Consider the following 23,952-nt stretch of genomic DNA (forward strand, 5'->3'; position numbering starts at 1 on the left):
GAAAACCCTTCTGAAACAGCAATTTTCCAGCTTAAACCTGGTTTTCACCGTAATCCACACATTTCATAAAACACGGATTGCAGGCAAAAAACCACCGGATGGCCAGTAAATTCTAAAATGCCGTGTTTTTTCTTCATTCTGGACACCAGCGGGTCCATGTCCACTCGATCACATCCGCAATTCTCATTTTTTGATCTCGCAAAGAATTATATTGAAACTTTTATCAAGGTTTGCGAGGAGAACATTGTTTCTCCGTCTCTATTCAGTGTCAGTTTCCTTCAAATCTCTAATTTTTTCAGGTCCGAACACGACATGATAGTCGAATTGCGATTGGAAGGGAGAATGACAGATATTTCTTAATGACAACTCAAACAAGATATCCAGAAAATGTCAAGGTCATTATTTACTTGAAAAGCTCCAAACCCCAAAATTATTATTATTTCTATCGAAAAATGTGATATTTAAACTTGAATGGGCGCCGAAAGCAAGAACGGAGAAGGAAAAGTAATAAAATGCGTTCGATGGTCGAAGAACATGTTCATTGTTTTTTGACAATATTTCATAGAAAGTGACACGTTCAATACCGGTATTCTAGCACGGCACAGTTCCTACAACTGCGCTCCACCGAAATACCCTCGAAAAATGTCTCTTTTCCTCTGCGTCTCTCATATTCGCATGCAATTTTCTTCGGTGTCGGTAGAATGCGGTTGTAAAAAGCGTGCCGTGCTAATAGTCGATTGAACACATTGGACAAGTGTTCGCGGGCTTATTTTAATAACGAAAAGCTCACTATTTCTCTGAAAAACAAATCAAATGTTTCATTTTCGCCTCTTCAAACCCCTCAAATCCTTAATTTTTTTAGGTTGTCTCTGAAAAACTGGGTGGAATCGTTGTCGACGAACTGAAAAAGCTGACTTTACCGTATGGAAGTGCCCAATTACACCACACAATTCTCGACGCATTCCGTGTATTACACGTGAATAGAGCACAAACTGGAATCGATGGAGTCGGAACGGGACGGGCAATTCAGAATACTGAACAAGTTGTCATGATTTTATTAACTGATGGAAGTGGAATCAGTGGAATTCCTATTGATTTTCGATTATTTTTTGATCCGCCGTTCTTGGGAAGTGAAATGACAAAAGAGGCGTTCCGGTGGGATCAGAAGTTGTATACAGTGGTGAGTTTTTAATGAGGAAGAAGGAGGGAAAACGCAATAAAAAGTTATTAGAACGGCACGCTTCTTACAACCGCGCTCTACTGAAATCAAAGAAAATTTTGTGCGAAAGTGAGAGACTCAGAGAAAAAGAGACATTTTTCAACGGCATTTCGGTGGAGCGCAGTAGACAAACATCCTCGAAACCAGACATGCAGGCATCTGAAACTGTAAAAACACGTACTTTTGAATCTGTTGAAAAACTTTAAAAAAACAGACAAATCTGAAAATGAGCAGATTTTCTGAAACAACATTTTTCCCCCAATTTTCAGGTATTCCGTATTCCATCCACTCCCTACCGACCCACTCAATCCCAATTGACCACCATCGACATTGATCTCCCAGTTATCGAAAAGTTGTGCTCCCGCACAAGTGGGCGGAGTTTCTCGATCATCTCAACGCGACAAATTCAAATCTCAATTGATTATATTCTAGCAATGGCGAGTCAACATAAAGTTGGCGTTCGATTTGATTGTTTACCGGCGATACGTACGTTTTTATTGGGGATTTCCGAATAGGAAATTCGTTATTTTCACCACAAAAACTTTATTTTATTTCAATTTCCTCTCAATTCAATCAAACCCAATACCGCCCCTCGAAGACTTTACAGCTGGAAACGTTTCACCGGACGAAATCGCTCGGATAAAAGCGAAATTCAAGAAAGTGATCGATAAGAAGCCGGTGACCAATTTGATCTCTCGACTGAATCCACAAGGAAGACCTGTTTCGTGTCATTGGCCAATTCCCGAATCGTATTTTCCAATGAGAGCTATGTGAGTTTATTGTTGAGCTGGTGGAAAAAGCAATGAAAGAGGATTGGAAATGACCCGGATTTTTGAAAAGAACTTCTTTTTTTTGTTTTCAATTTTTCACTTTGAAAAAGTTCTCAATTTACTCGTTTTTTCATACTATCTTCGTGATAGTTTAGTATAATTTTCGCAAGATTGACTGCATTTTTCAGCGCCACGCCTCCGGCGAACTTACTGAAATTTGAAAAAAAAATTCCTCCAAAACAGACAAAAACGGGATTACAACAGATTTTGCCTAAAAATTCGAATTTTTCACAATTTTTTGAAGCTTTTGGACATCCGGACATCTAGACAGACAGACTTGCAAAATATCGGCCCGGCCCGGCCCGGCCCGGTCGGCCCGGAGTCAAAAAATGAGCACAATTTTTTCACAAAATTTTTCGAAATTTTTTGAAATTTTCATCAAAAATAGTCAAAAATCCTATGTACACTCGAGTTTTATCGATATGTAAAAACATAGTCGAAAATTCGACTTTTTTGCGAAAAAATCAAAAAATTTTCAAAAAAATTCAAATTTTCAAATTTTTGTACTGTGACCCGGGCCGGGCCGGTGAAAATTCTCAAATCGGCCCGGCCCGGCCCGTTGCAAGTATGTAGACAGACTACCGACACACATGTGGACATCCGGATTACTCAATAAGCAGACACACAAACAGACAGAAATCGGAAAAAAAACAGTCGAAAGCCCAGTTTTTTGTTTTCAACATGTTGAAAATTGGGGTTTTCGACGAATATCCAACTTTCCAATGCAAAATTAGAATTTCAAGCTTCAAGAATTAATTTTGGACTCTGGTGAGCCTTTTTAATATGGAAAACGTCTATTATTTTCAGCTAAAATTTCATTTTTGATCGAAAAAATTAATCCGATTTTTCATCAGTTTTTGATCCAAAATTTCAACTTTTGAAAACATTTCACGAAAATCGCGCATTTTTAATGAAATCTTTTCAAAAAAATTCAAGTTTCGATCTTGGAGCCTGCCGAGCCCGGAATTTTCCAACCCCGATGAGCACGTCATGCAAAAATGTCTGAAATTTGATCAAAAACCTATGAAATGTATATATTTCTTTCCAGGGACCAACTCCCCCAACGTACCGCTCATCCCGTCATTCTATGTGCTCCAATGGCTCTTCCATTGACAATACGAACAGAAATTCCAGTGGATAAACTGGAATTAGAGCCAAGTGGTGTCTCTGATATCATTATGGAAATATTACAAGGACGAAAGGATATGACTGTTTGGACATATATAGAGGGTTCATCGAACGGTCCGACTGCTCCATTCGGATGTCTTCGTATGAATACAATGGGAACTGGAATCACTCTTATATTACTTCCATTCAACTTTCCATTGTTCTATCCACTAATTGAAGAAGTAATCAAAGATCCCATTCTGACGACATCACAAGTTTGGAGACAGAGACTTGACTCCTATTTTCAGACTGTTCCTTATTACTATTTTACGGTGAGTTTCGAGAAAAAACCTTTTTTTTTTAAAGATAGACTTTTGCGTTTGTCTGCCCAACAGTACGAACAATACGAATTTCCATACTTCCTAACCGGAACGGTCCGGCGCGTAACTCGCTCCAAACTCAATACTGTGATCTGAAAAATATACCAAAATGTAGATCTCGACGAGTTCTATACTAGTGACCAAGTACGGTCCGGATAGCTATTCGTTTACATGTCGCGGGCAGGTAAAAGGTGCCAAAAACGCTAAAATGACCAAATAACCATTCCACCCCTTCCCGCGGGACATCAAGAAATTGCCATTCGGCCCGTGGTAGGTCACGGATATAGAACTCGTCGAGATCTACATTTTCGTATATTTTTCAGCTCATAAGATTGAGTTTTAAGCGAGTTACGCGCCGGCCCGTGTTGCAAGAATGAAAATTTCTTTCTGTCTGATTTTCTCTGTGCCCAGATGTCTATTTTGTCTTTTTCCAGCAAATGCGAATCTGTCTTGACAAAATCCGAGTGAAAGTTGAGTACAACAGTTCGATGAGTAACATCTACGCGGGCGCCCTTCTCTCACATCTGAATCGTCTCAAAGTGAAAGCGAAAGAAGAATTTGATCAAGTGGGAATTGCGACGAAATTGAATGAATCAAGAGCGCCCAGATTGACGAATCCATCGGTAAGGAATACGGTAGACATCTGGTGGTACTTGCTTTTAGAACTGAACTCTTGTGCATTGGAGCGCGTTTGATTTTATTCAGTATTGAATTTTTCCCTCTTTTTTCCAATTTTTACCCGAAGGAAGGATTTATCTTTCATAAATCATAAAAGCAAACGCGCTCCAATGCAAAAGAGTTCCATTTCGTAAGCAAATACCGCTAGACATCTAAAATTCTCTACTATCCTTCCATTTTTAGATCCGAATCGAACGAATCACATCTCGCACGTCGATCATCGGATTGGGAACTGAAGATGATAATATCGAGGATGAAAACTTGGATGGTGTCGAACCGACGCCCATTTACTCGGGAGATTTTCAGGTTTGTGCCTTTTTATGGACATCTGGAAGTACAGACACACAGACATACATATGTTTAAACTTTCAGATTCCTCTCTACCCTCCTCTCATTTCTGAAGCTCACGGAGACACTTCATACCGTAATCCGTATTCATCAACTATTGAAGATCTAGTTAGCAAACTGAATAAGTATGTTTGAATGCTATAATTATTCGCTCGACACAGTTCTTACAACTGCGCTCCACCGAAATGCTCTTGAAAAATGCCTACTTTTCTCTGAGTCTCTCATTTTTTGCACTCAATTTTCTTTGGGTGCGGTAGAGCGCGGTTGTAAGACGCGTGCCGTGCTAATAAAAAAAATCAATTCCAATTTATTGTGTTTTCAGAATCGAAGCGAACGTTGAGATGCTGTTCAATCCCCATAAGACAACACTTCTGGATATGGCGAAACTTGGTGTCAAACCGAGATTCAATACGCTAGGTTAGTCCAATTTCACCGAAGTTTCCCTACTTAGTTTCTTGTAATTCCAACTCTTTTGATTTCAGAAGAACTCCACAACATGCCACAGAAAACAATGGGAGAATATGAAGCATATCAAGCGGTTCGTTCATTTTTCATCAATCTTTTCTACTGAAAATGACTTATTCCAGGCCCGCCAACAATTCTACGGGCCACCGATGCGAAAAATTGACGAGGAAAGAGATCGGACGCATGCATTTGGAAATCCGTATAAACTGAAAGGAATGGGTGCTGGAATTGATGAGGTAATTAGAGGAAAATTATATAATTAGTTTTCAAAAGGCTCCGGGACATTTCGCCACTAGACGTTTCGCCACCGGACATTTCGCCACCAGACGTTTCGCCACCAAAAAATGGAGTATTCCCGAAGCTTTATAGGGAAAAAAGCAGATCACTTTAATTAGCCTAATCAAAGCGTACTAGTGGTATGTTTTTTTCCCTATAAAGCTTTGGAAATTCTCCATTTTTTGGTGGCGAAACGTCTGGTGGCGAAATGTCTGGTGGCGAAATGTCTAGTGGCGAAATGTCCGGTGGCGAAACGTCTAGTGGCGAAATGTCCCGGAGCCTTTCAAAATACTTCCGAAAATTGGCTGATGTTTTGGAGAAGGATAACAAATGTAAATTAATGAATTATGTGTTCTGATTATCGAAACCAGGGATGTGCGGAACTAAAAATTTCCGAATTTTTTTTTCGGAAATATGGAATAAAAACAAAAAATTCTGTAAATTTTGACTTGACACAGATGTGACGTTTTGGCACCGTTCATGTTGGTTTTGAAGCAATCATCACGTAAATATTTAAAATTTTCGAAATTTAGAAGTTCTGAAAAGAAAAATCGGAAATTTTCTGATTGAAAAAAGTTCCAAAAAAGTCGGAAATTTCCGATTTCCGTTCTGTCCCGTTCGTTTTTCACACTCAAAATAGTATACTTGTCACGGGCCGGGCCGGGCCCGCTAAAAAAATCTTCCGGCCCGGCCCGTCAAAATATTGAAAAAAAAATCAGCCGATGATCAGAATCAGATCAAGAACTTGCTGGAGGCTTCTGAAAGTAGTCTTATCGAATCCCCCGACCTCGATTTAGTATAAACCGAAGAAAAAATTTAATTTCCAAGACTTTCAATTCTATTTTTCAAAAATAATTTTTTGATGCGGGCCCTGAAATTTTCAGCGAGCCCGGCCCGGCCCGGCCCGCGGGCCGGCCCGTGATTTGACAAGTATGCAAAATAGCAGCCCGTTCTAATCCGTTCCCACTGTTTGAGGTAATGGACAGTGCTGTGGTCGAAGGAAATTCTCCACAAGGACAAGGAGGAAAACGATACGGAGAAATACGTCAATCCGTCGGCGGAGGACCTCCAAAGAGACGACGAGGACCACTGGGAATTGATGCATTCGATATCTACCGAACACGTCGATCAATGCGTGGATCATCTGTTGCTTCATCTGAATTTGATAGGCGAGATTCCATCGACGATTTACCCGGATCAAGAGAAATGACACCTGGAACGAGTGGAGGCAGTACTCCAGTCAATGAATTCGAGGATTTACAGTTACAAGAAATGGATTCAGATGAGCAATTACAGAAGAATTTGGATGAGGTGACGGAGATGATGAACAAGAGAAAACGAGAGGAATCTGGGGAGAAAGTGGAACAGAAAGTGCCGAAGAGATTGGAGATTTTGGAGGTTTGGTTTTGAAAAATAAACTGCATTTTTTAAAGGAAGTTTTATTAGCACGCTACGCCTTTTACAATCGCGCTCTGCCGAAAACGAACAAAATTGTGTGCAAAATTGAGAAACGCAGAGAAGAAGAGACATTTTTTAAGGGCATTTCGGTGGAGCACAGTTGTAAGAACTGTGCTGAGCTAATATTTGCTCGGAACAGTTCTTACAACTGCGCTCCACCGAACTCCCCTTGGAAAATGTCTCTTTTTCTCTGAGTATCTCAATTTCACACGTAATTTTCTTTGGTTTCGGTAGAGCGCGATTGTAAAACGTGTGTCGTGCTAAAACTCCGAATAAACTTCTTATTTTGCAGCCGCCCGCACCGCCAGCTGAGATAATATCCGATCAGGAAATCATCACTCGAAAAATCAGAATTGGATCAATTGTCAGAAAACCAGCGAATCGTGAGTTTCATCTTGATATTTCTAAATAATTTTTAAAAACTTCCAGACCGCGCATACGAAGAGATAATGACACTTGTCACTGGAATAACCAACGAAACGTGTTCAAAACTCATCAAATATGCCGTTCGAGAGTCTCAACGATTCAAATTAAAACAATTGACACAGAAACTGGAGGATCGATTAAAAGTTATTTAATTTTTCTGGTTTTAGGTATTCACTTAATTCTACTTAACAATCCCACCTCTTCCCGATGAATTCGATTCGTTTCCCTTTTCACTGAAAAATGTTTATTTTAATTATTATTTTTTAACTTATTCAATTTTTAACTATTTTTGTGCTGGTGAATGAAAAAAAAACTAAGAAAAGAAGGGAGAAACAAAACGGGAAACAGCGAAATCGAAATATTCTTGTTTCAGAAAAACAGTGAAAATATGATTATTTCAAACAATATTAGCCAACATCAGCAATTTCGACTGATCGATGATACTCTCAATCTCGTCCACCACAAATTTCAAATCCTCTTCAGTCTCTCCCAAATGTTTCTGCATATCGGCAATTAGGAATCCCATGCGAACGGGGATATCAGGCGGTACCATTGGCATTGGCATTGCCACCGTTGAACAAGTTGTACCGGGAGCGTGGGACCAAAGCGTGGGAAGTGTAGAGCCAAAAAAATATATAATCCCTTCAACTGCTCCTCCAGCACATGCAAGTCGTTGTTTCTCGATCCAGTAATCTTCGTTTCTAAATAAAAATGTATAAGTGGGTTACTTGAATTCTCGAATACCTTAAACACGTGAAGAGAGTGAATTCCTTGTCATCTCCCTGTGTTCCAGCAAAAGAGTGATAGTGAGTATTCGTCACCAATGAGGCAACTTTCTTGAGACGTTCTGGGATACGGTGCTTCTCGAAATCTATCTTGAGTTGTTGGTTGGAGGACTCGGACACACGTTCTGAAGAAATATTTATTTAATAAATGATTTGGTGTTTTGGTTTGGAGCAGTGTGAGGTATTCGGAAGCGTTCGGTAAATTTATCGATAAATTTACAGGCAATTCACCGAAAACTGCATTTACTAGTAGTTGTTCACCGGAAGACACGCCAAATACGGATTTTTATTTCGAAAATTGATTTTTCACATATTTTGTTCAATCACAATTGTGGTAGACACACTTCTTGCTCTAGAATTTTTCAGTTTCAGAAAGTTGTCCAAACTTTTACAATCCTCTGAAAACTGCAGACGTACCCAGCACAGTGTGCAACACTGCAACATCCTCCAACGTTCTCTGTTTCATCATTTTCTTTATCCTTTTCTTCATCTCGACATCCGCTTGTAGAATCGCTGTCCCGATTTCTTTAGCTGCAGCTGTGGCGAAATTCATATTGGTGGTTTAGCTGGAAAAATTAAAATTCAATCAAATTCAATGTATTCTGCGAAATTTCGAGGCTTCAAAACTGGGAATTTTCAATTGAGAGCACAGCGAAAAAGTCAAAATGAGAAAAAAATGGCGAAGAAATAAGAAAAATGCGAGAAATCGCAAAAAAAATCAGAAAAATCGTGTATTTCTTTTCCCTCTCTCGCCTGCGCACACTCTCTCGCCGCAACTATACTGTAAAATGAATAAGAGTTTTCTGAGCCGTGTTTGACAATCTTTCAAAAGTTTATGGACTAGAAAAAGTTGAAAACTGGTTGAAGAAAGACATTTTCAATAGCTTCTCACAGACATTTTCCCAAATTTTCAGAAAGAAACAAGATATTTGCCGTAGATTCGTTGGAGGTCATACTTCCATCTATAATTTCATCAAAGTATAAATGTTTTATTCGAAAAGACGAAGGAATATTAGAAAACAAGGTGGACTAGCACCTTAAACATTTAAAATATAATTTGTGAATCGTGCAATTGTCTGAGCGAGAAGACACTGGCGAGGTATCCATAGGAATACGGAAATAAAAGTTTGAAGGAATGGTACAGGCTCAGAAATTGAGCAAGAGTCTTGAAACTATGTGTATGAACATATCTATCATTGTACTTCAATTTTGTAATTGGTTGTTTTTTGATACAGGTCTTCCCTGGACTACTGTACTAAACTGAGCATGACTGAGTTTCTATGAGCTACAGTAAGCCAGGGAGGGGTCCTAGAAAAAAGTGAACTATTAAGAAAATGATATGCTAAGTTTGAACATTTTACTCACAATTTTTAAATGATTATCGGTTCTGTTTATGGCTCACAAGATATATATATATATATATATATATCTGATATGTTTTCTATTTATAATTCTGATGGATGTGATTCTTTTTCATTTCTCACCTTTTTCAAAAGCAAAATAATTAATTAGAAGGCTCATATTAGGTTTGGGATCCGAAAATAAATTTCAGATTGAGAAACTTGCTGGAACGTAAACTCAATTATATGAGTTTAATCTCAAAACGATCTGAAGATAACGATTACCGATTGAGACATCACCATCAGATTACACTAAAAATTCTAGTTTCCCTTTTTTTTAATTCAACCTAGCCTTATTGACTCTCCTGGTTTCACCTAGATCAATCAATAACAATAATTCTCATTTTTGCCTTTTTTCATCTTCACATATTGATCCTTCCCATCGAGACCCGACGTCAAAACGCTGCGTTTCTGAATCCACAATCAATGAGAAGACTGTGTTCTTTACCTTCACTCACTTCTACAATGCCCTTTCTTCGTTTTTTCGTTGATATACGTCATTTCCCCTCATAGATTTTTAATGAAACTGTTCTCAATTCTCTCCCAAACCCTGAAAACCCTTTCATCCTTATATTCATTCAAAATTCTACTATTTCAGATATCAACTATTTCCGATGGAGAACAAATTCAACGTCGCTCAAACGCAAAACGGCAAAAGTGCTGTGAAGCAAGTGAAACAGGAGTTCGGAAATGAGAAGTAAGTACTGTACCATGTTGATGGATCCACTAGCAAAAAATTCTGAAACTTGAAAAATTGTCACTTTTCGGATTTCATGTTTGAAAATATTGTTTTTTTGAAAACCCGCTTTTTTTAGCATACACTGATCATAAAATTGTCATTTCTAGAGCGCGGTTGTAAGAAGCATGCTATTCGGAATTTTCGCTCTTCGAAATCCTGGTTTTTGATAAGTTGTTCTTTACAAAAAACGTTTTATAGTCGAAAATCAGAAAAATAAATTTCAGTTCGATGAGCCCAAGAAAAATAAGACCTTCTTATTCTCAACTCTTGGAAAACTTGAGAAAAACTAAATTGGCTCTACGAAAATCGGAGAACCAACGGAAATCCGAGAAGGAGAAAATGGAAAAGCAACTTCTGGAGGCCTACGCTTCCAACTCCTTCCTCAAAAGTCTCCATGCCAAGAAGCTGAAGGAGGTGGAGGATAAATTGGAAAAAACGGAAAAGGAGCTGGAAAAGGCAAAAGAAGTGGTGTCGAATATGAGGAACACCTTGTTCCAACAACAAAAATCAACCCGTGAAGTGATTGTGAAGCAAAATTTGATCAGTGGGAAGTTATTAATGGACTTGAAAAGACAGAAGGAAGAAGTGGAGGAAGCAGAACAATTTCAGCTGAGGGATAAAAAGACGCTGAACGCTCTATGGAGAGATTTGAAAGAGATGAAGACTGAAGACAACAAGAAACAACATGAAATTGAAAAACTAGAGAAGGAGCTGATAGCTCAGAAGAAGAATATGGAGGTGTCTCAGCAGGAACTGGTGGATCGACACCGCGAGGAAATCAGGGAAGCACAACGTGGGGCAAATATTCTCCAGAGTCTTCTACAACAGAAAGAAGAAGTTCTTGAATTTAATTCAATTAAAATTAATAAGTTGGAGCAGGAATTAAAGACGAGAAACGAGGAGTTTGTTGAAAAAGTCAGGAGAATTAATGCAATTAATGCAATTTTAAACAATGGAACCGTTTTATAGTTTTTGTTTTAATTGGTTAATCTGTTAATAAAGTATTTCTCCGGGTTTTCAATTACAATTTGTTAAAGAGAGAGAGAGAGATATTGTTGTGAAGATGGCAGTTGGGAAGGCTTCTTGAATAATCCGACACAGTAATTACGACTGCGCTCCACTGTAATGCCTTGGAAAAATATACCTTTTTCTCCGAGTCTCTCGATTTCGCAAACTATTTTCTTTGAGTTCGGTAGAGCCGTGATAATAACTCATCCAGATTCTGAAGCATTTCGGGCAAAATTATTTTTTTACGGTTTCAATGGTTCTTGAACTGTTTTATAGAATTGAAAGTAGTGATAATAGACCAATCATCATTTGTTTTTGTCGGCCTAATAACTCGATATCCAGTATTTTTTGTTTAACAAAAAAAGTAAATCAGCTCAATTACTCAATGAGATAACAACACGAGCAACGAATACTCTGAAATTAATTTCAATTTCTGAAACAGTCGATATTTTATTTATTGTATTATTCGGACAGTGCACCAACTAAATAAGATTTTAGACGCAGCATAAGTGTTCCGATCAGAAACTGAAAATCTGGAAATAACCATATTTGAAGTTCAGGAAGAGATAACTATGATGTTTCGGAATCCGGAGAGTTTAGCTGTTAGTCTATGATTTAACAACTTGAACAAGGCCCCAATAATTGCACAAATAACAAAACTAGTTGATTTTCAGAAATGTTCTGGTATAAGGAGGTAAGATAGACTGCAGAAAAACATGCATTTGACGTTCCAATATATCTATTTGTGAATTCTTAATGAGTCATTTACTGTTTGAAACAATTCTATACTTTCTAACTGTTCTAAGAAAAACATGAGGATTACTGTAATTGTTATTTATATCACAACGTTTGCATTTTTCAGTTGAAAATTAGCAACTTTGAGCATATTTCGCGTTGTCACTCGAAACTCGAAATTCAACGTGACCGCCTACCTTCACTACAAAACTACACTAAAACTACTGATATAAAAACTCGAAAATAGTTTTTACGTAACCCCTCCCACCTTATCTTTCAATCTGCCCTCCAAAAAACTGGAGCAGATCAAATCTGCTGATAAGCGTACCGTATAAAAGAAGGTGTTTCCCGTCAGTCTCTCCATAGAGTTCTCAAAAACTCCTTCAACCAAACCCAACCTAACATGGCTCAATCCGTCCCACCAGGAGACATCCAGACCCAGCCCAACGCCAAGATCGTCTTCAACGCTCCGTATGACGACAAGCACACCTACCATATCAAGGTGATCAACTCGTCCGCCCGTCGTATCGGATACGGAATCAAGACCACGAACATGAAGCGTCTCGGAGTCGACCCACCATGCGGAGTCCTCGACCCAAAGGAGGCTGTCCTTCTTGCCGTTTCCTGCGATGCTTTTGCTTTCGGACAAGAGGTACATAGTTTGAAATATTTATCCAATCTGATTTTTAATACTTTCAGGACACCAACAACGATCGTATCACTGTTGAATGGACCAACACCCCGGATGGTGCCGCCAAGCAGTTCCGTCGTGAATGGTTCCAAGGAGATGGAATGGTCCGTCGTAAGAACCTCCCAATCGAGTACAACCCATGATTTTTGTCTTTTTAACTTGAAATAAATGTGGAACCTCTCCCAATGTGTTTTAGTTTTTATTCATAGGAGGCCTATAATTCACGGGTCATCGAAAAAGGTACATCATGATGGGTATATATATTGATCATGAGGTACATCAATGGAGTTATCATAGGGTACATCGAGCCAGAATTTCCATAAAATTTCAGAAGTCTCAGAGTTTTCATATTTTTTGAGAAAAGCTTCGCAGACGGAGTTCAAGGAATATGTTACTGATATTTTTTCAGAGGGATGATATAACAGGAAAGTTGTTTTTGTATGGACACACTCCAGTGAGTTATCGATCGTCAAAAGTATTCTCATTGAGAGACAATCAGTGGCATTGTGACAGATGCTCAAGGTTACTCAATTTCAAACTGCAAGTGTTGCAGTCTTTACGTAAAAAAGGACCGTATAAGGCATAAGGCTTACAAGGGAAGTTCTCGAAGTGTCTTTTTTCAAACAATGCAAGAGTTCGGCCCCTAATACTTTCAAGTTCGTAGATTCCGAATCTGAAATAAAACTCTGCTAAATCGTTCTTTGAGTCGAGTTATGACCCGTCAAACTTTTCCTATGGAAACATACGACTTATTGTTATTGCAGGACCATTTTGTACGGCAAAGTGAAGTTTAGGAAACTCAGAGGATTACTTTGAAAATGAGAAAAGTATTTGTAGTTCAACATCCGGATTTTCTCTTTATTTCATTAGAGGCGTTCAACTAACTTCCAATAAATTATATACTGTATCTGTAGCTATACTGTAGTTATGTTCTTCCGAAATGGCAGTGTTAACACTTGTCTGTTGCATTATTTATGTCTCTCATGAGAACATGAAAAGAAAACTTCTATAGATAACAATTCATTCGTAGTAATAAAACAATAAAAACATTCACAATTCATCATCACTTCCTCTATTTTCAAATAAGATATCCATTATCTTAATCTTCTTTTTGACCTCTTCTTCCTCCTCGTCATCTCCAAACTCCAATGCATCGTCCATCTCCTTGAAGAGTTTTCTTTTAACTTGTCTGTTTTTAAAGCGATAAGAACTGTCTTCCAGTTCCTTCATCTTCTTATTCACCTCTTTCAGTGCCTCATCCGATTTCTCCAATTTCTCTACCAAATCTTCGATCTCTTCCTCCAATTCTTGCTCGAGACTGGCCGATCTAGCTCTCTCTTTCGCCAATTGTTCATGCAACATGAGAATTGCTCTCTCCGCATCTTTCCTCGTTTCTTCCGACTCTTCCAGATCTTTTTTCATCCGAATTTGTTCCGCCAATGACTTCCAAAACGCACTCTTCAATTCCTCCATCTCCTTCTTCAGATTCTCGATTTGTTCATCTTTCTCCAAATTCGTACCGCTACAGCAGCTCCTGTCCGCCATCAGTTCATAGCATTTCAACGATTCTTTCAACTTCCATTCCGAATCCTTCAGCATCTGGTTTTCCTTTCGAAAAGCTTCGTTTTCTTCTTTCAGTCTTTGGAATTCCAGAGTCTCAATCTGTGCGGAATCGGAGTAGTAATCGTAGATCGATCTGAATAAAGAGAAAGGTTTTGATAAAATAAGTATTGCGGCGATCAGGGTTACGGTAAGAGTTTGCAATCTTTTCTATCCAAAATTCTCTTACATTTCTTGATTGTCCTCGTATCTTCGTTTCTGTCCTTGGTTTTCCATTTCACAGTTGATGAGGCTGGATGAATCCATTGTTTTCTCTATAAATAAAATAAGAATAGTCAAAGAAAGGGTCCAAAGACGAAAGGGTTCAAGTCACTCAATAAATAGGAAAGGGGATCAGGACAAGGAATGACTATGTGAATAGTGTTGTGAGATGTCTGCGCGTTCACACTACTCCCTGTACGCGCGGTTCTTCGATGATTTGGTCCCACCACTCTACGTAAAATTCGAATGTTCACCGTTACGACAAGTTGTAACGCCGTTATCGATAGAGCGCGTCTGTGGAGGTTGGCAGAGCTGTGCGGAAGTAAAATTTTTGAAAAGGGAAGAAGGAAGAAGGAAGAAGGAGGTGAAAAAAGGCCCGGAAGAAGGAAGAAGGAAGGAAGAAGGAAGTTGGGTTCCGAACCGGGAAATCGGAAGTTAATTTTGAAAATGACAAATTTGAGGAAACTTTTTTCTAGTCATCTCTGAAAACGAATTTTGATGTTGTTTCATACAAAATTCCGTTAAAAGCCACCAAAATTCCCAGAAAATTACAAAATTTTAGTGAACTTTTTAACGGAAGAAGGAACAAGGAAGAAGAAAGTAAATTTTTTAAACAGGAAGAGGGAAGAAGGAAGAAGGAAGTGAAAAAAGGCCCGGAAGAAGGAAGAAGGAAGGAATTCCGCACAGCTCTGCGGTGGGCTTATCGTGGCGATCTTGTCTTGTTAATTACTGAAATAAACGCAAATGTATTAGCACGGCACGCTTCTTACAACCGCGCTCTACCGAAACCGAAGAAAATAGTGTGCGAAATTGAGAGAATCAGAGAAAAAGAGACATTTTTCAAGGAAATTTCGGTGGAGCGCAGTTGCAAGAATTGTGCTGAGTTAGTAGTACTGGAAAATACAGAATGGAAAACTTAAAACAGAAAAAAGAGTCTCGAAAATCAAGAAAAAGAATGAAAGACTGGAGAAAAAAAATTACTGTTTCAAAAGTCAGTTTCTGAAATTGACTCATCTTTCAGTTAGTAATCTGTTGGCATTTTGTTCGGAAGCACTTTTTGTTCAATTCTGTATCTCTTATGATGCGGTGCGGTCGCGTCGCGTGCTACCGTATTCCTACTGGTCGCGTTTCTCACTAGCTCGCTCGTCAGGACATGAGCAACCCTAGAATTATGAATTTATTTTTTCTGAATTTATTCGACACGTTAAACATAGAAAAGCTGAAGAATGTAGATCAAGTAAAAATGAGCAAGATATCATCAATAGGAAAACTGGGAGACAAAGCTGAGAATAGTCGAGATTTAGATTACGGTAGATCATTGGATTACTGAAGAAAAAAGAAATTACATAAAACGAAGTGCAATTATTTCTCAATCCGCAGCTTCTCCAGTCGGAATCTGTGATGCTTCGATTCGATTCTGAGATGGATAGTAGACGTGGAATGTGTAATTACTTCTAGCAAATGATCCAGGATTCGAGACAATTGTATCCGAACCAGTGACTTTTTCATTGAATGTTTCGAAGCGATCAGCAGTGACAAGTAGATCAGGAAGTGGGTGGAGACTCAGTGATGATGAGAAATCGGGAAGAATTGGAGTGATGTGTTGGGGAAGTGGGCACAGATGCGCCTGAAAATGAAGGATTTATAGTAGATGGCATATTTATAGTAGATGGCAGTAGATGGCATTTATAGTAGATGGCATTTATAGTAGATGGCAGTAGATGGCATAAGAATTGACAATTGAAATTAAAATAACTGTTTTCTAGATGAAATTTTGCTGAAACGGTGAAAATTTTAATAAAAAATTATCTTATTTTGATTTTTTGGCTAAATTTCGGTTGATTTTTGACGATTTGAAGCCTTGAATCCTCTATTTTAGCCGTTTTCACTCCAGAAATCAAAGTTTTTGAGCTCCGGAGCTCATTTTTGAGCCATTTTCAGCAAAACAGTGGTGTTTTTCGAAGAAAAGTGAAAAAATCCGAGATTTTTGCCTTATTTTTTTGATATTTTAGACCTCTAAATCGACTTCTAGCTTCATCTGATCGAATTTCTGCACAAAATGACATTTTAAGCTGTTTTAGACTTCCGAAGCAATTTCAGCACTATTTTCAGTGAATTTCAGCCTAAATCTGAACCATTTTGGAGTCTTTCGACCATTCTGACTTGTGGAGTGCGCCTGGATAATAATTTTTAGCAGATGTCATAAGAATTGCCAATTGAAATTAAAATAACTATTTTCTAGATGAAATTTCGCTGAAACAGTGAAAATTTTAATAGAAAATTATGGTTCTCAGTGTTTTATTTTAACTTATTGGTTTGATTTCGGTGGATATCAGACGATTTTAAGCCTGGAAACCGCTGTTTTAGCCGTTTTTTACCCCAGAAATCGAATTTTCAGCAAAACCGTGGTGTTTCCCCATGAAAAGTTCATCGATTTTAGCCCTATTAAAAAAATATTTTAGACTTCCAAATCGATCTATTTCCCCATAAAATAGGACATTTTAAGCTGTTTTTAAGCCTCCCGAAACCATTAAAATGATTTTCAGCCAAAATGCGTTAGCTTTCGGCTGAAAATCACTTAAAATAGTGCTGAATTTGTCAATTTTTCAATTTCTGGGGTGAAAACTTGCGAAAATTGCTTCCGGAGGCTTAAAAACAGCTTAAAATGTCCTATTTTATGGGGAAAATCGATTCAGAAAAAGCTATTTTCAGTGATTTTCAGCCAAAACTGACACATTTCAGAGCCATTCTGACTCTAGATGGAGCATTTTTTCAAAATTAAAGATTTTTAATAAATTTTAATTAATATTGCACATCTAAAAAGTGCTGAGACTGTAGAAAAATGCAATTTTCACCATGATTTTTTCCACCATAATTGCCTTATCAGTTCTCTAATTATCTCTCGATTACCTGACTCAAAACACTTCTCGCATATCTCGACGGAATCGATTCGACTGTGATCGCATTGATCGAGTGTCTGAAATCAATACGTATAAAATTATAATTATAGCTAGAATCAATCAGCTAACCTGCACATTTTCTTGATCAAATCATTTCGGAAAACCACAATTTCTTGACTCGCGAATTGAATTCGACACGGATTCGATGCGAATGTACATGAAATGATTGGAGAGACATGTTTGAAGAGTAATGATGGAAGATGTGGACGGGGAAGCACCTGGAATTAAGAATTGGAGTGAAAATGTTCAAAATTCAGTCAAAAATCTCTTTTTCGGCTGTAATTTTTCAGTAATTTAGACCGATTTTCAGAATTTTCAATATTCTTTTTCGAGTTTTTGACACTAATTCGACGATTTTTCTTCTATTCCTTTCAGGGCTATGCGAAAAATGTTTTCGGTCTAAACTTTTAGAAAAAACCATCCGAAATTTTAACAAAAAATTTTTTAATTTCAAAAATTAAGTAACAAAAATAGAGATGTTACGATTTTTTCTGAATTTTTTCTTAATTTTGTACTCAAAAACAGGTTTTCGGAGTCCTTCAAAATTCAGTCATAGGTGACTTTTTTTTTATTTCTGGAAATTCAGAATTTTTAGCTCGAAAATTTTAAAATCCAGGATTTTAAATAAAAAAATCGGAATTTTCATGTCCAGATGTGCATCAGAGTGTCCGGATGTCCAATTTAAGATCAAAACATGCTATTTTCTTGTCGAGATGTGTGTCTGTCCGGATGTCTCAAGAATAGGTTTTTGAGCGAAAATCCGGAAGTTTAAACCAAAATTGATATTTCTACGTCCAGATGTGAATCCGAGTGTCCGGATGTCCAGCCTTCGCATATTTTAGTCAAAAAACTGAAGTTTCCAGCCAAAAGCCAATATTTTTCCATGTCCTGGATATCCCAATGTCCAATTTTATCGGAAAATCACGATGTGATTTTTAGTCTGTAAATTCAGAAAAAAAAAACACATTTTTAGCTCGAAATGTTTCTTTTTCGGCCAGTTTGTACTCTGCCACGAATTTCCAGACTTTTGAATCATGTGTGCATTCAGTCTAAAATCTTTTTTTCTTATGTTGTTCAGCATTTTTCACACTAATCCGACAACTTTTTTCCAATTTCCATTTCTCACCGAATCAACGAATGGATCATCTGGACCGGGTACAAAAATGAATTGAGTCTTCTCGTATTCTTTCTTCATTTGCATCAATTGATTCGCAAGATATCTGAATCCTCTATCCAATAGATCAATCGTATCCGTTTGACGTGGTTGGGAACAGAAATTTCCGCAGAGAATGATGGCGACGGGCGGTTGATCTTTGTATCCGATTAAGAGTTTGTTCAGGGCACGCATTGTCTGAAAATAGAGAATTCGTTGATTTCACATGAATAACTGGCTGGCGTGACGTTGGCGCGTTTTCCAGTCTCCAATTATTGGAAAATTGTTAATTACAAAACCTAAGGATTTGAGAATTCCAGGTGAGAGACTGGCGCGCCATTGGCGCGTTTTCAGGTGAGAAATCGCTAATTAAAAAACCTTAAAAACACGATTTTTTTAGCTCAAAACTTCAAAATTGATGAATCTGGCGTACCGTCGGCACGTTCTTAACAACAATGGCAGTACCTTAACATCATCCAAAAACACATCCGATAGGAAGATCATTGACGTGTCCTCTTGTTTTGCGAGTGCTGATCGAAGACGTTCACTGCAACGGAAGGCGATCTGAAATGATAGAAATTAGGAATTTCATATTTGTTTGATAGATCATGTCTGAGTCTACATTTTTGTAGTAGACAACTTCTTGATAGCTCCACCCACTTTCGGGATACAATCGTTGTTTTGCAATCTATATTCAAACCCTTGTATCTCAGAAGTGGGTGGAGCTATCAAAAAGTTGTCAACTACAAAAATGGAGACTCAGACATGATCTATCTAACAAATATAAAATTTAATAGAACTCGTCAGCAGGAATTTGACTATTTTTCACTCGAATTTTCAGATTTCCCACATGCCAACGTTTTCTATGCTCCAACCCTTTCTATTGACAACTAGTTTTGCATAAAATATCTACATTGATTTGCCATCTGAAATTCGGAAAAAAATCTAAATTATTTTTGGAGCAATACACGTTATCTTTGAAGGAATAATTTTGAGAATTGAACGGCATCCATAATTTTTTATCGTTTTCAGAAGAAGCTCAAGTTATGAATCCGAAATTAATCGACTATCATTTTCATCAAAATCAATTTCATTAAGATGTGTCGCTGAAACAGCAAAAAAATTGGAGGCAAAATGAAGTAAAATTATGGTAATTTATTTCAGTAGGATTCTCATTTTTATTGCTTCAAATCTCAGGTTAATCGACTCATTAATTTAGAAAAAAATCTGAAAACTTGGGGAAATATTGAAAAAAAACAATGTTTTCTCTAAATTTTCCACATTTTTGAGCTGCTGGGATTCAGCTCCTCACCTTATCCTCTCCACCAAACCAATTCTCATTCGAACTCAATTCTTTGCGTGTCATTTCTGCTGACTCTACTGGAACCATTGCCACTTCATTCACTTTCAGTACACTATTCTCGAAATTTCCCTCAAAGATGGCGATAGAATGTTCATGGAAGAGAGCGTGATGGAATTTCGTGTCTTCTTTGAATTCCACTTCAATCGAACCACTCAAATCTTCGATATGGTAACAGTCGGCCTGAAATAGGAATGAAGGGGGTGGCTGGGATGCCGTTGGCGCGTTTTTGAACTTTGAACTGAAGCAAAACTGCTAGAAAACTAGAATGAAAGAACAGAGAATGTAGAGTCTGGCGCGCCTTCTCCGCTCTTCTCTGCACTGTACCTTTTGCTGTGTGAGCATTCCCAAAACCACGACAGATTTCAGCGTTTTCGTCGAATTACACAGAATTTCACACGTCGTGAATTTGAATGATTTGAGTGATGCACAACGGGCGGCACGTTGTTTCACAAGTAGAAAACGTTGACGGGTCGCATGAGAGAACGAAGAGGAATCGGCGGCGAGGGTCGTTGTTCCTTTTCTGAAAAACATGGGATAGCTTGGGTACAGACTTGCAAAATATAGGCCCAGAGTCTAAAATTGTGTACAATTTTTCACAAATTTTTTCGAAGTTTTTCGAAATTTTTATTAAAAATAGTCAAGAATACCATGTACTCTTCGACATTTTTGCAAAAAATCCAAAAAATTCAAGTCTGCTTGGGTAGAGTAATTGTGGAAAATTAGTGAAAAAAGAAACATAAAAATCTTTATCAATCTTGTCTTGTCTCACCTAACAACCATTTTCCTCAATTCCGGATCGAAATCGTACGGTTGAAGGGAGAACGCATCGAACACGTTGAGCAGTTTTCCACTGAAAATATGACAGTTTCATTTCAGAAAATTGTGAACATTCGGACAAACAGACAAACAGATAGACAATATTTCAACGAAAAATAACTGCAAGAAGCATGAAATCGATTTTTTCTTGTTTTAATTCAATTCTTATTCACCGAAAATGCAGTATTTTTAGGTTTTCAGACGCCGTAATTTATGAAAAAAGTGCTCATCCACAGGAATTGTAGAAAATGAAATTCTCTATCGAATTAGACAAAAAGCGTGAATATTGGTAAGAAATTGACTTTTTTGATACAGAAAACCCGATTTTCAGAAATGTGAGTATAACGTTTTTTGGCAGAAAACAATTTCCAATAAAAATTTTACGTAACGTAATTGAGGATACTCCGAAACTGTTACAATTTTCAGAAATTGAAATATTGGCTGAAATTGCTGAAAGTCTCAGTTTTCTGAAAATCGGTTTTTCTGAAGCAAAAAAGTCAATTTCTTACCAAAATTCACGGTTTTTGGCTCATTTGATAGATAATTTAATTTTACACAATTCTGATAAATGGGCACTTTTTTCATAAATTGCGGCGTCTGAAAAACTGGAAATACTGCATTTTCAGTGCAAAAAATAAAATAATTGAATTAAAATGTTCTTTTTCGCAGTCTGGGAGACCGTGCAGTCGGATGTTTTCAACATTTCTAAAATAAGCATTTTTCTTCTAAATATTTCAGTCTGAAAATCCACTTTCGCGATAGCATAACAATCCTACGTACGCATCTTGTGTTCCTTTCGATTTGCACTGTCGAAATGTGTCACGAATGAGTTCTTCACTGATCAGAGACGATTGTACTGAAAGCATTTATGTATTTTTGGAGCTGAAAACTCAGAAATTTCCGCTTGAAAATCACACTCACATGTCTGTTTTTTGAGTAATTCAACCATTTTATTCGTCCATTTCTTTCTCGTCTCTTTGTCATGTTCGATGAATAGTTTCACACACAATTTCACGGCTTCTCTGCAAAATTGAGGAGTTTTATTTGTTTCATTACTGTTTTAACGCTTCTTAACAGCGCTAAAACAAAATTTACACGTTTTCAGCGCTGTTGAGCAGCGTTGAGAAAGTTTTAGCGCTGCTTAACAGCGCTGAAAACGTGGGAATTGGGTTTTAGCGCTGTTAAGCAGCGCTAAAACGTTCTCAACGCTGCTTAACAGCGCTAAAACTTCATTTTTACAATTTTAGCGCTGGTATTATCGAAATAAAAAAGTTCCGACATTTTTTCCTCGTCGGTGTTTGCGGACTCAAGCCAAAATTATCAAATTTTGGCTTGAGTCCGCAAACACCGAGGGGGAAAAAATGTCGGAACTTTTTTGTTGCGACAATAAATAACCAGCGCTAAACTTGATATCATTCTTATATATAAAAGACAATTGGGCGTTGTCTGTTTGTCTGAGGCGATGTCCGCAGCGGTTTTGGAAAGAGAAGAGAAACTGAGCCAACGGGCAAAACCGAACTGGCGTGCTTTGGACAGCCACAGGTAGTTGGCGTGCGGACCGCATGCGGATTCAGTCCTATTTTCCGCCCGTATAGAGTCCGCGGCGGAATTATGGCCCGCTGCGGACTCTATATGGACGCAGTGTGGACTTTGGGAAAAGAGGTGGAAGTGGGCAGCAGGCGTCCGCGCGCGGACCGTATATGGACACGCTGGCCGCGGCCGCCGTATGCTGCAGCTCTTCCGAAGCTCTCGGACTCCTCTCGGATAATGATTATTTTTGTAATCATTTACGGAGCTTTTACGTTTCTTTCCCTATTTTTCGAAAGTTTGGCCTTTCTTTATGATTTTTAATATTGAAATTTCTTTTAATTAATTTTTTCCGTGAAAAATTCTCGCATTTTAATGTAAATGATCGAAAAATTATTGTGTTTTCAGTCAGTCCGATGATCCCAAAAAGAGAAACAGCGGCGATAGCTGAAATGGAACCAATTCATCGTTTTTTTTCAAAGGTTTGTAATAGTGTTCAGCTTTCTCTATTCAAAATATTATTTTTCAGTGAGAAACTTAGATAAAATTGGCTGGAGTTCTTCTCAATCACGACATCTGTATTTGTTCGGAGGAGGAACCCTTTTTCGAAAGTAAGTTAACTGAATAATTATTTTTTATTCCGCAATTAATGGATTTTTTTCAGAAATACAAAGGGAAACACGGAAATCAACGACTGAAAATTGCTTCTACCTCAGTGGATTTCGATGGATTTCAAGGACACGACTGCCCGACAAATTTGCGATTTCTATGTCTAATTTGCTATGTTTTCTTCCTATTTTCATTATTTTCAATGTTCCTTTTTATCTTTATTTAAATAAAATAGTCATTTTATCACTAATCTTCCTTGTTAAATGAATCTGAACCGGGGGAACAAAGTAGGGAAGGGGCTGGCGGTGGGAGGGAGAGAAGCAACTTTTTCGGCGCGCGGACTCCAAACGGACCGTATATGACGCACACATATCGTCCTTAGCTACTTCTTTTTGAGTCCGGCGCGGACGCGTATATGGTCCGTATTTCGTCGCTGGCCAACTACCTGTGAGCGCCGCCGCTTTAGACCACTCGGCCATACGGGCACATTTGAGAAAGGGTTGCCACGTAAATGATAAGAGGCCAGCCGACTGAACCGCCGAAGGCGGGGCAGATAGGCTGGTTTATAATAAAAAAACATCTTTCTTTAAAAATGGAAACCAAAAAACCAGTTATGAAATTAACAATTTTTGCTGTTGTACTTAGAAAATATCTGCTAGAAATCAGGGAGTATAGAGCGAAAACTTCAAAAAGTGTTTTCTTGACGAACTTTTTTTTTAAAGTCACTGTTTCACACAATTGTCTTATTGTATTCACATCAAATGATATCACTACGAACTGATGAAACAGAAGGTAATTTCACACAAAACTTATAAAAAATCTGTCTAATCCCCGAAAAAAACCAAAAACGAAAAATCTGCTGTTTAAAATCCGTTTTTAGCGACTTTTTGGTTGAAATACTGAATTTTCCTCGAAAATCCATCGATTTCACACCTTTTCACCGTTCTTTTTCAAACAAATACATAATTTCAGCTTTATTAGTAATTTTTAACCAATTTTTGATAATTTCCCACTCGAAACTCTCACTTTTTCAGTTCGAATGCATGTATCTGAAAAGTTTTGATTAATTCACGACGAAGTGCGTTCTCCTCAGCTGTTTGGTCCATGTCTGAATGATTAAAAGTTAGAAAAAACAGGAAAATATAAAGATACACACCA

At 37.9% G+C, this 23,952-nt stretch overlaps 7 protein-coding genes across 7 annotated transcripts; 3 read left to right on the forward strand and 4 right to left on the reverse strand.

Annotated features, from left to right (window-relative positions):
- Window positions 1-156: 156 nt before the first annotated feature.
- Window positions 157-7,339, forward strand: GCK72_015174 (uncharacterized protein; the record flags this gene model as incomplete). The annotated part of the gene is made up of 15 exons (XM_053730677.1): window positions 157-228; window positions 300-395; window positions 863-1,180; window positions 1,489-1,705; window positions 1,827-1,989; window positions 3,098-3,488; window positions 3,971-4,159; window positions 4,398-4,520; window positions 4,587-4,687; window positions 4,885-4,979; window positions 5,045-5,100; window positions 5,150-5,263; window positions 6,279-6,701; window positions 7,054-7,144; window positions 7,191-7,339. 15 exons carry the CDS (start codon window positions 157-159, stop codon window positions 7,337-7,339), a joined length of 2,598 nt encoding a protein of 865 aa, XP_053585449.1.
- Window positions 7,340-7,584: 245 nt separating this feature from the next.
- On the reverse strand, window positions 7,585-8,525 carry GCK72_015175 (uncharacterized protein; the record flags this gene model as incomplete). The annotated part of the gene is made up of 3 exons (XM_003097358.2): window positions 7,585-7,888; window positions 7,932-8,097; window positions 8,390-8,525. The coding sequence occupies 3 exons, from the start codon at window positions 8,523-8,525 to the stop codon at window positions 7,585-7,587; spliced, it is 606 nt and encodes a 201-aa protein (XP_003097406.2).
- A 1,461-nt stretch (window positions 8,526-9,986) lies between these two features.
- GCK72_015176 (uncharacterized protein) lies at window positions 9,987-11,080 on the forward strand (the record flags this gene model as incomplete). Its single annotated transcript, XM_003097330.2, has 2 exons — window positions 9,987-10,069; window positions 10,336-11,080. 2 exons carry the CDS (start codon window positions 9,987-9,989, stop codon window positions 11,078-11,080), a joined length of 828 nt encoding a protein of 275 aa, XP_003097378.2.
- Window positions 11,081-12,104: 1,024 nt separating this feature from the next.
- On the reverse strand, window positions 12,105-12,512 carry GCK72_015177 (uncharacterized protein; the record flags this gene model as incomplete). Its single annotated transcript, XM_053730678.1, has 1 exon — window positions 12,105-12,512. The coding sequence occupies one exon, from the start codon at window positions 12,510-12,512 to the stop codon at window positions 12,105-12,107; it is 408 nt and encodes a 135-aa protein (XP_053585450.1).
- GCK72_015178 (uncharacterized protein) lies at window positions 12,258-12,688 on the forward strand (the record flags this gene model as incomplete). The annotated part of the gene is made up of 2 exons (XM_003097336.2): window positions 12,258-12,506; window positions 12,554-12,688. The coding sequence occupies 2 exons, from the start codon at window positions 12,258-12,260 to the stop codon at window positions 12,686-12,688; spliced, it is 384 nt and encodes a 127-aa protein (XP_003097384.1).
- A 907-nt stretch (window positions 12,689-13,595) lies between these two features.
- On the reverse strand, window positions 13,596-14,411 carry GCK72_015179 (uncharacterized protein; the record flags this gene model as incomplete). The annotated part of the gene is made up of 2 exons (XM_003090259.2): window positions 13,596-14,241; window positions 14,335-14,411. 2 exons carry the CDS (start codon window positions 14,409-14,411, stop codon window positions 13,596-13,598), a joined length of 723 nt encoding a protein of 240 aa, XP_003090307.2.
- A 1,324-nt stretch (window positions 14,412-15,735) lies between these two features.
- Window positions 15,736-23,900, reverse strand: GCK72_015180 (uncharacterized protein; the record flags this gene model as incomplete). The annotated part of the gene is made up of 11 exons (XM_003097308.2): window positions 15,736-15,993; window positions 17,277-17,343; window positions 17,396-17,544; window positions 18,453-18,677; window positions 18,945-19,043; window positions 19,792-20,022; window positions 20,167-20,362; window positions 20,612-20,692; window positions 21,439-21,514; window positions 21,580-21,680; window positions 23,821-23,900. The coding sequence occupies 11 exons, from the start codon at window positions 23,898-23,900 to the stop codon at window positions 15,736-15,738; spliced, it is 1,563 nt and encodes a 520-aa protein (XP_003097356.2).
- Window positions 23,901-23,952: the final 52 nt, after the last annotated feature.

Source organism: Caenorhabditis remanei, chromosome IV (assembly GCF_010183535.1).
Source record: "Caenorhabditis remanei strain PX506 chromosome IV, whole genome shotgun sequence".
NCBI classification, from domain to species: Eukaryota; Metazoa; Nematoda; class Chromadorea; order Rhabditida; family Rhabditidae; genus Caenorhabditis; species Caenorhabditis remanei.